The 9,159-nt window shown below is 37.2% G+C and overlaps 1 protein-coding gene across 1 annotated transcript in view; it reads right to left on the bottom strand.

The window, feature by feature from the left end:
* Nucleotides 1-509: 509 nt before the first annotated feature.
* The window catches only part of LOC107105040 (alpha-tectorin-like), a 16,373-nt gene continuing 7,723 nt past the window's right edge, over nucleotides 510-9,159 (bottom strand). Inside the window, exons 5-13 of the mRNA XM_015405158.1 lie at nucleotides 8,404-8,466; nucleotides 8,078-8,280; nucleotides 7,469-7,606; nucleotides 4,693-4,880; nucleotides 3,917-4,071; nucleotides 3,184-3,429; nucleotides 2,933-3,095; nucleotides 2,723-2,815; nucleotides 510-1,872 (exon numbers count right to left, since the gene is read on the bottom strand). Of these exons, the coding sequence (XP_015260644.1) occupies nucleotides 2,723-2,815; nucleotides 2,933-3,095; nucleotides 3,184-3,429; nucleotides 3,917-4,071; nucleotides 4,693-4,880; nucleotides 7,469-7,606; nucleotides 8,078-8,280; nucleotides 8,404-8,466 (1,249 nt within the window). The 3' untranslated portion in view covers nucleotides 510-1,872. The remainder of the gene's footprint in view (nucleotides 1,873-2,722; nucleotides 2,816-2,932; nucleotides 3,096-3,183; nucleotides 3,430-3,916; nucleotides 4,072-4,692; nucleotides 4,881-7,468; nucleotides 7,607-8,077; nucleotides 8,281-8,403; nucleotides 8,467-9,159) is intronic.

Genomic DNA, 9,159 nt, shown 5'->3' with positions numbered 1-9,159 from the left:
ACAGAAAGAAGCAATATATGAGAGGAAGAATGCTTTGGTTTCCTGCAGGAGGTGTTGAGCAGCTGTGGGAAACAGAGCTCTACTTCTTCCATCTCTAAGAGCTTTGATACCAAATTCTGGTTTATATAAATGATGAAGCTATTAGGTAATCCTTCGGTATATTGGTCTCCAATCATATGCCACCCCTCTTTTCTCCGTCCGTGGTGATCTCACAAGGGAGTTGTACCAGCTCAGAAAATAGTGTGACTAAAACTAAGAATAAACTGTAGCAGTTAAGATATGACTCATTGTTATTTTTAAGACCTATTTTTTTTCTTGAAAATAATAGGTCTCTTTTTGAATAGTAGTTAGAAAGACAGGCTTGAACATAGGCATGTGTCATTGTTTTAAATTTATTCTACATAATAAAACTATAACACAAGGAACAAAGTAAAGAACAACAGAACCAAGACCATGACATATAGTATGACTTACAGAAATACCAAAGCTTTCATGTAAAATAATCCTAAACATTTTAGATTTTGTTTTATTGAATAAAACAAATTAAACCAAAGCATTTTTTATTTAATTGGGTTACAATTAAAACATTTGGTTTTCATGTACAAACATCAATTAATCATTGATGGACAATTGCTTTGTAAAATTGTAAAATTCAAGAATAAAGGAAATTTCTAAATAATTTCAAGAAGGCTTTGTGATGAGAATAAAATAAAGCTCTCTCAGCGCTGTGTAAGAAAATACTGGGTATGGCCCACAGAGTGCAGTCTGCATGGTGAAGTGCTGATGTAGAAAGACTATTGTTTAGGACTGTTTATGTGCTGAGAGCGGAGGGTCATTTCACAACTAAAATGGGCAATAAATTGAACCATAAGCCATAAAATAAGAAAAAAAAAACAGAATAGCCTTATTGAGCTAGGACATGAAAAATTGTTTTGGAACAACATTCTTGCAAGAAGTGGCTTAAAACACTAACAAGAAGACAAAGGAGTGGCTAAGGAAAAAGTCAAATACAGTCTTAAATGACAAAACTAGTCTCCAAACTTCCGTTTGTTGAGGAAGTGAAATATTGTCTACCAAAATAATTTGAAGTTTCTATAAATAAAAAAGACCTGAGCTCCTTCTGATATCTTGTTAGACTGTTAAATTTGTGATATTCACAAAGAGATTCACCCCAAACAGTATAATTTAACAATTCCCAATCGAGAACCATGTCCTCAGACTGAGATTAGATTAATTTGCTCTTTGTGGTTCAGATATGGAAGGAATCAAGATAATGAGTTATCCACTCAAATGCGCTATGGCATATTCCTAGATCAGATGAAAATCAAAAATAAAGTTCCTTTAATCATGTCTTGACAGCTGTCTGTAACAACACTAGAAATTAAAACAGGAAGTATCCCTGGCAGAATCCAATTTACACTGTGAAAGATCTCAATTTTGTTTCAGGATTAAGAACTTGGTTCTTTCTGCAGATAATAAATGAATAGCCTTTCAACATATATTTTTTGAAAATTATCTGGTGCTCCATGCTTAAACTTGGAAAGACAGGATTGTGGGCCTAAGCTGAACAGGTATTGCTGGACCTCTAAAGCAAAACCAAGACATGGAAAATGAGCCAGGAGAAGTTTTATGATGTTTTACAGCCTTTGTTGTTTTGCTACACTGAGTACTTTGCATTCTTACCATAATTTTGTAAAACCATCCCACCACCAGACCATATAAGATACTCCCCAAAGGTTACTACTTAGTTAATAGGATAAAGGGTCTGTCCCAGATTCCTGCATAGAGTCAGTATTGACAACTGAAAGAAGAACTCTTCTTCATATCGAATCCCAACTGATTAATGCCACCGCCGTGGATTTCCATGGAATCCTAAAAAGATATGCAAATGTTAGCTGCAGCTGTTCTACTTTCTTTTTTTTTTTTTTTGTTTGTTTGTTTGTTTATAATATGACAGATAAAAAAAAAGAAATGGATTAAACTGGATTGAAAAGTAAATTTCTTCATGTATCAGATGAAGTAAAATTAAGGATTTATTATGTATTTCAATGAAAGACAGGGAGTAGGATTAGTAGGCCAGTGAGTGGGACTTTTCTGTCAATATATTCATGTCCAAACAAGAATTAAATAGAATAGAATAGAACAGACATTTGTTCTGGGAATCAAATTAGACGTAGACATAAGATATTAGATGTAGTATATATCAAAATGATTAACCAATAGAAATATAATAACAAATGGATTTAACATTCTGCAGTGTATACCTTTTTTACCTATAAGTGCTTTTTAATCTCTTTTTTAACTTAAAATTTATACTTGAAGAAACAAACAATAATCTATCAGAAAACCCAGTTACTTTTAATGGTGGTAACAAAATAGATTTATTATTTGCAAACAACTAAAGACCCTGAGAAATTTGAACCAAGAAAAAATAGAAAAATTAAAGTCAAGACAAAACATTGTTTCCCTCTCCAGAAGTGGCTAAAGGTTCAACAGAAACCATTTTAGGCTAACGGTGAGTCTTTCTTCACGTTCTTCACAAACTCCTAACAGGCTGAGTTTTTGTCTCTGTGACCACCCACACAGTGGCACACCTGGCCTCAGGATACCTGCTTGCTGCCTTTGGAGTTTCACAAACCAGCCATTAGAACTCTTTAATTTCCATTAGAGACTTTAGAAGACTTTATAACCTAAGAAAAGCCTGAAATAGGGATACCCTTACCTAATATGTCCATACCACTGAGATGAAGGTTGGGTTTTCATCCTCATATTTTGGCCTTGCAGATCTGCGGCCTCTTACGATCTGATTGCACCTCTATAGAATCATTTATTGAAGATTGGCAATAAATACATAGGTTTAATAGAAAATAGGAGAACCTGTTTTACTCAGAAGGTAATGTTTTAAGTGACAATGCTAATGAGGAAGACATACCTGGATGCAACTGTCTGCTTGCTTGACACACAGCTCTACTTGGCAGTGCAAGTAAACATTGCCATTACCTCCTGTGAACTGGAAGCTATTAAAAGAGAAAGAGTTGGATGTTCCAAGCCCATTTCCTTCCACCTGCACGGTTGGATCTTTGGGATTAGGGCAGCTGCACAAAAATATTAAACTAAAATGTTAGAGAGAGTAAGAATTACATAGACAGCTTTTAGTTCTGTGAGGATTACTGTATGTTTCACCCATTGATAATAAGGTCGTATCTCAGGCCTCTAGTTGGGGATGGCTGATCTGTTGCCCAGCAGGAGTCGGTTACGATGGCTATCATGTCCTCATCAAGTCCAAATGTCTTCAGTTCTACCCAGAGTCGTTGGTTCAGGTCAACTGTTGTGTCATAATCACTAGGTTTTGTGCGGTCACGGCTGGTGTAGGCCTCCATGGTCAGATTATAATTCCATTCACCAGAAGAAATATGTTGGATAACAGAGCTAGAAGGCAGACACAGGTTCATTCGGTAAATTGTTTTGTTTTCACTGAAAACAAAAAAAGACTCATAAACCTTCTGAAAAAAGTTTAAACTTCTTGGGTGAATGATGCACATACATACACACACACACGCACACACACACGCACACACACACTCGTTTTGACTCCCATTTACGTCCATTGATTTTTAGTCATTTTCAACCCTTTCTATGCCTTAACCCTAAAACTAACCCTAAACTTAACCATTACCAATGCATACCTCACCTTAACCCTAACCCAATTGACCCTTAGTCCTAAACCTAATCATTAGCAAAATTGCTTGTAAGGACCAGCAAAATGTCCTCACTTTGCAACAACTGGTCCTCAATTTGATGGTGAAATTGGAAAAATTGGTACTCATTCTGAGGGCTAGTCATGTGCACGCACACACACACACACACACACACACACACACACACACACACACACACACACACACACGCTACATACTTGTGTCTAAATCTGATGCCCAGAGTCTTAACATCTGGGTTGTTGTAATGACAGGAGAAGTCCATATGCACCATGTCATGACGGCTAATCATCCCAAACATAGAGATGTTCTGTGTCATGATGGAATTCTTGTAGATAATTTGGCTGTTGTTTGCCTGCACATGAACATAGAAAATATTAATGCTTGTATTATTGTACCTGTAGGATAAAAGGTTTCAAAACTGCTTTGTTTATGGATAAAAAGCATGAAGCCATAATCTTCTACTTATCTTAAATAACTACTGATAACGGATTAGAACTAATTTTCCAAACTGTTTTTCTGAAAAATGTATTTAGTTTCTTATCATTTAAAATCTGAAAAAAAGAAAAAAAATCTATCTTGATTCATCAAGGTTTTTTTTGCATTTACTGTCCTGAGTCTAAAAATAGAGCCAACATTCTTTGTTGTTTGAATAAATTGTTTGCTTCTTTGGAAACATTTCTTTTCTATTTAAATTTCACATCTTTCTTTGGTTGTACCATATGTCATTCAAATACAAATAAAGAAAACCTTGATATGATAAATTTTTTCCTATTGCCAACCCATCATATGTAAACCCATGAGTTCATGTTTTTTCAATGTAAAAGCTAATTTATGCCAAGAATGGATGTTGACTGCTTCTACTCTCAATTTTCTTTGCTAGGTACTGCATTTGGCACAAATTACAATCTTAGGTCAGAAGTTGTCCAATTTTCTTTTGAACCCTTTGAAATGTATTTCCTAAAAGGATACTTACCTGAACCACTGTACCGCAGGTGTTCCCACTGTTGAATCTGAATGTCACCATATTTGTCAGGTTATCCAATTCACCTCTACAGGACTGGTCATTCAGATGTAAGACAGAGTAGTCAATGCCTTTATCCTCTAGCAGACAGTTTGCCAGAGTTACTGTGGCAGATTTGTCCCCACAGACAATTGGCTCACCTAAACATTAGAACATCAGTGGGTACTTAGGATTAGTTAACCTGTGAAATGCTTATTTAGAGTGTTAGACTTCTCTCATGGGTAAAACAATAAGACAAGTTAATTGACTCTAAATATGTGGTCAGAGGAGAGCTTTTGCTAGATGTTATATTTTTACAAGAACATTTCTTGACCAGATGCTCATTCTGTACAAAACATTAGTGACAATTACTGTAAGAATGGAATAGTTGGAAAAACAACTAATCTAGTTGGTTAAACCGATTTTGGTTCAATTAACCAATATACTGTATGTTCAGAAACTGACCAAGCAGTCGGTTTGTGATCAACCAATTTAATTTGTTATGCAAACAACCAAGAAAAAAGGTAACTGATGCTTTACTTTTCTGACTTCTCTGACCGTCATCTGTAGTCAAGTGTATTGTGTAATGGTTATGAACTTTGAGAATGTTTATGGTGATGTGTACATGTGCAGCATGCAAATCGTGGCTTGAACTAAAACCGTGGCTTAAAGATCAGATGTCAATGACAAGACAAGAGCGACTCCCCCCCTTACGTCACATCCCTGTGACTGAGATTATTTAAGCAGCCGACTCCCACCCTACGCTCTCTTGCCTGGAGCTCTCTGGCCTCTCGTAGCCTCAGCGGTTTTCAGCTGAGGCTACATACGTGGCCACTAAATCCCCTCTGAAGAAGAGTCTCTGTTCGTTGGCCAAATCAGACTACATTTTGCCTACATTCACAAAGAGCTGAATGTAGATTTTTGTCTTTCCTGTGTTTTAAACCAGATTCATAGCAGAGTTTCATGAACCTGTCTGCTGAAGCAGATGAGAAAACTCTCCATTTGTGGTCTACCATGGAACAGCCTGGCTCAATTGCAGTGTTGCCGTGCCACACTGGTTCTGCCACTGTCCTGAACTGTGAAACCTCCAGACGTGATCCATTGATTTGACTACTGTTTGGAGCTGTGCTACTGCTGTTTGAGCCGATGGTACAAAGCTATATGCTGCTTTAAGGTGTTGCCCGTGCTAAGGCTGCTGTAAGTGACAAATTTAAGCCCTGCAAAATTTCCTTCTGTTTTTTTGCATCAGAATAACCCAAATCTCTCCTAGAGAACGAGACAGACTTCCTCCCCCTTTTTCCAAGTCGGACCAAACAGAACCAAATCTCCTCCATTACATTGAGCCAACAAGTAAAACTTTTTTCCCCTGTTTCTTCTGATGGTTAATAAATACTCTGCTTGGGCAAGAGATGGGTAGAATAGCTATTTTAGATGTTGTTGTTTTATGTGAGAGAAGCTTTGAGATTCATCTGCTGATGAAGTAAGAGTTTTGAACTGAATGCAAATGCTCACATAGCCTGCCTTAATGATCCATGCTGTGTTACTGCCTGCTTAATTTTTAGGAAATTGGTTGGACCCGCTAGCATCGTTAGCTCTAAGCTACCTCAGCTATCGGCCATATGGTAGCAGCCATTTTTATGAGTCCTCTAACCCAGCCCAAACCACCGGGCTGCGGACCGGTACCGGTCCGTAGGTCATTTGGTACCGGGCCGCACAGAATAATTTATCGACGATCAGAGTCTGAGTGATGTTTTATTTTGAAAAATATAAAAAAAATTGCGGTATTCTCTCCCAATTACATCAGTCGGTGCATCTGTGCCTCTTGACACAAGTTAATTCAGTTCAAGACTCATCCTATAACATCCTATCTTTGTGAAGCGGGATTTTCTGCGGTTACAGTGACCAAAACAAAGCTACGGAGCAGACAGGACATCAGGAGCACCCTTTATGTGTCATTGTCTCCGATTGCGCCTCGATGGGACCGGCTTGTTTCATTTTTATGCTGTTTGTATTTGATTTTATGCCAGTCGTATAATTTTACTTGATCGTATTTACCCTGGATTTGAATATGATCAAGTAAAGAACGGTCCACCCCCCCACCCCCCACCCGGTCTTCTGCAGTTAAATCTACAAAGGGTTAGGGTTGGGGTTACCTCAAATAACCTCAGAACAGCTAAATTTAACTATTTTTTTTTGTAAATTACTGTATAATCTCCAGTAGTATGAACCACTGATCTGTTTATAATTAAAATATCTCATAAGGCACCAGTTTTTTAAGCACATTTTCTGGAAACTAAAACCTTTTTAAAAAAAAAAAGAAAAGTTACTTGAAAGTTACTTAAAATGATTGTGTGTTAGTACAAAAGACAAGAGATTTTAACATACTGCTCCCTAGTGGATACATTTAGCTAATTAACCTCAGTGAGATTATTTTTGTGCCACTGATCATCTTTGACATCAATCTCTCAACCTAAGCTGTGAGATGTATGNGTGGATACATTTAGCTAATTAACCTCAGTGAGATTATTTTTGTGCCACTGATCATCTTTGACATCAATCTCTCAACCTAAGCTGTGAGATGTATGAGGGATTTCCTACAAACAGCCTCTCTCTGTGACCTCACCAAATGTTTAAACCATATTCCTTTTTTAGAAAAAAAAAAGGTCCCTATTTATTAATAATGTACTTTTTCTTTAAATCCTAGATTACTTTCAGATGTTATTGGTAATATACATCAGTGCTCACTTACCAAAGGAGTTTGTCGATTTGTACTTGGAAGCATAAAGGGCCCTACAATGACAGCGAGGCTGCCTGCTTGAGCTGTCCACACCACAGAACTCATGAGCGCTGCAGATCATATCCTGACAGTCAGCTTGAGGAGCGAGAGCTGCAAAACCAAAAGCATGGCAAAAAACAGAACATTTATTTTTTCAGAAATAGACGTCAAGCATGAAATAATGTCCTTAAGGGATATGATTGGCCACCTTGCAGGTCCGACAACAACATTGTAAGATTATACTGCAGACAAACAGCAGCGGTCGGTTTATAAAATAATGAGCCAGCTTCTGTCATCTAGGGTAATGATTATTCCCTTAAAACTTTGGTGTGCATATATTTGTGATAATCTACATTAACTATGCACCAAGATTTAAATCTAAAAGTACACCACCAACATGCATAGATATAAATGCCACTCCAAAAAATTGATTCCATTAACAAAAGCAAAGTTTATAATATAAAAAAAATCTGAGCAAAAGTCACATGTATATACTAGCCAAAAAGTGAAAAGCTCAAAATTTAAAGGTAACTTCAATGTATATAATCCAGAGTGTTAAAAAGAAAAAAACAACAGCCTTACAGCAACTTGTATATGTCGTCCAATCCTCAATTGTTACATTGCTTTGGTGTTTGCAGACCTCAGCGTAATCCTTTAGAAACTGGCATTGAAGACCATCCTCTGCAGGATATCTGCACAAAGTTTGTGTGCAGGCCTGAATGAAGGGCTCCGGGTTGACATATGAGTTACAGGCAGTGAAAGGACCCTCTTCAAGGAGCTTACACCTGTTCCAGCAATTCAAATAATATAACACAGCAATTTTCAGAAAGGAATAGTAGTAATGTAAGTAAGTACTGTAGTAAAGGGGTCTAGTTCCAAAAGTTGGAATGAACTAGATTTATATTCACCATTTTGCAGTGCTGTTGCAGCTGATTCTACCGTCAGCATCATCTTCATATTGCGTCTCACAGCTTGAACAGCAATAAGAAGATTCATATTAGACAGTTACTTTTGTAATGAAGACAGTGGTTATATGTGTGTCACAATACTGAGCAGATGAATTTTAGCTAAATCGTGTTATCAATCCAGTCATGTCAGAGCAACTGAGCTCCATCATGAACTCCTACCACGTTAAACAACTATTCATCTGACTTGACTGGAGTCTTATTTGCAAAACCATCTTTATCATTAGAATATTCATATGACCTCAGCAGGATATTATCCATAGGAGGGCTGGTATCATCAAAATACAACAGTTGGTTTGTTGCGTATGTTAGACCAACAACGTTTCCTGAGTGTTTCGATCATAATATGTTGCTACAGGGCTTGATGTTAACCAATGAGCGATCTCCCGGGGCAAGTAGTTTTTATTGTTGGGAGAGTACAAATTGATGATCGCAAAAAAAAATTATTTATCACTCAAAATTACTTCAAAATCCCCGACATTTGATGAAAACGACCCAGAAGCGTTGCCGGCGCCATTTTTGTTGTTTTGTACACATTTTCTCGTGATTTGAAAAAGCCGGGTGATTTTCCACCAGATGGCGTGATTTTTGTCCACCTAGCGGTAATTTTGATGAAGTTACCAAAACAACAAATGGCTGCATTTATTTTGTCAGGGAAAACTAATCCTGAGTTAGTTAAAAGTCAGGGAATTCTGAAAT

This window comes from Cyprinodon variegatus, unplaced genomic scaffold (genome assembly GCF_000732505.1).
Source record: "Cyprinodon variegatus isolate N-32 unplaced genomic scaffold, C_variegatus-1.0 Scaffold2022, whole genome shotgun sequence".
Lineage (NCBI taxonomy): Eukaryota > Metazoa > Chordata > Actinopteri > Cyprinodontiformes > Cyprinodontidae > Cyprinodon > Cyprinodon variegatus.
This window is presented reverse-complemented; position numbering and strand designations above follow the sequence as displayed.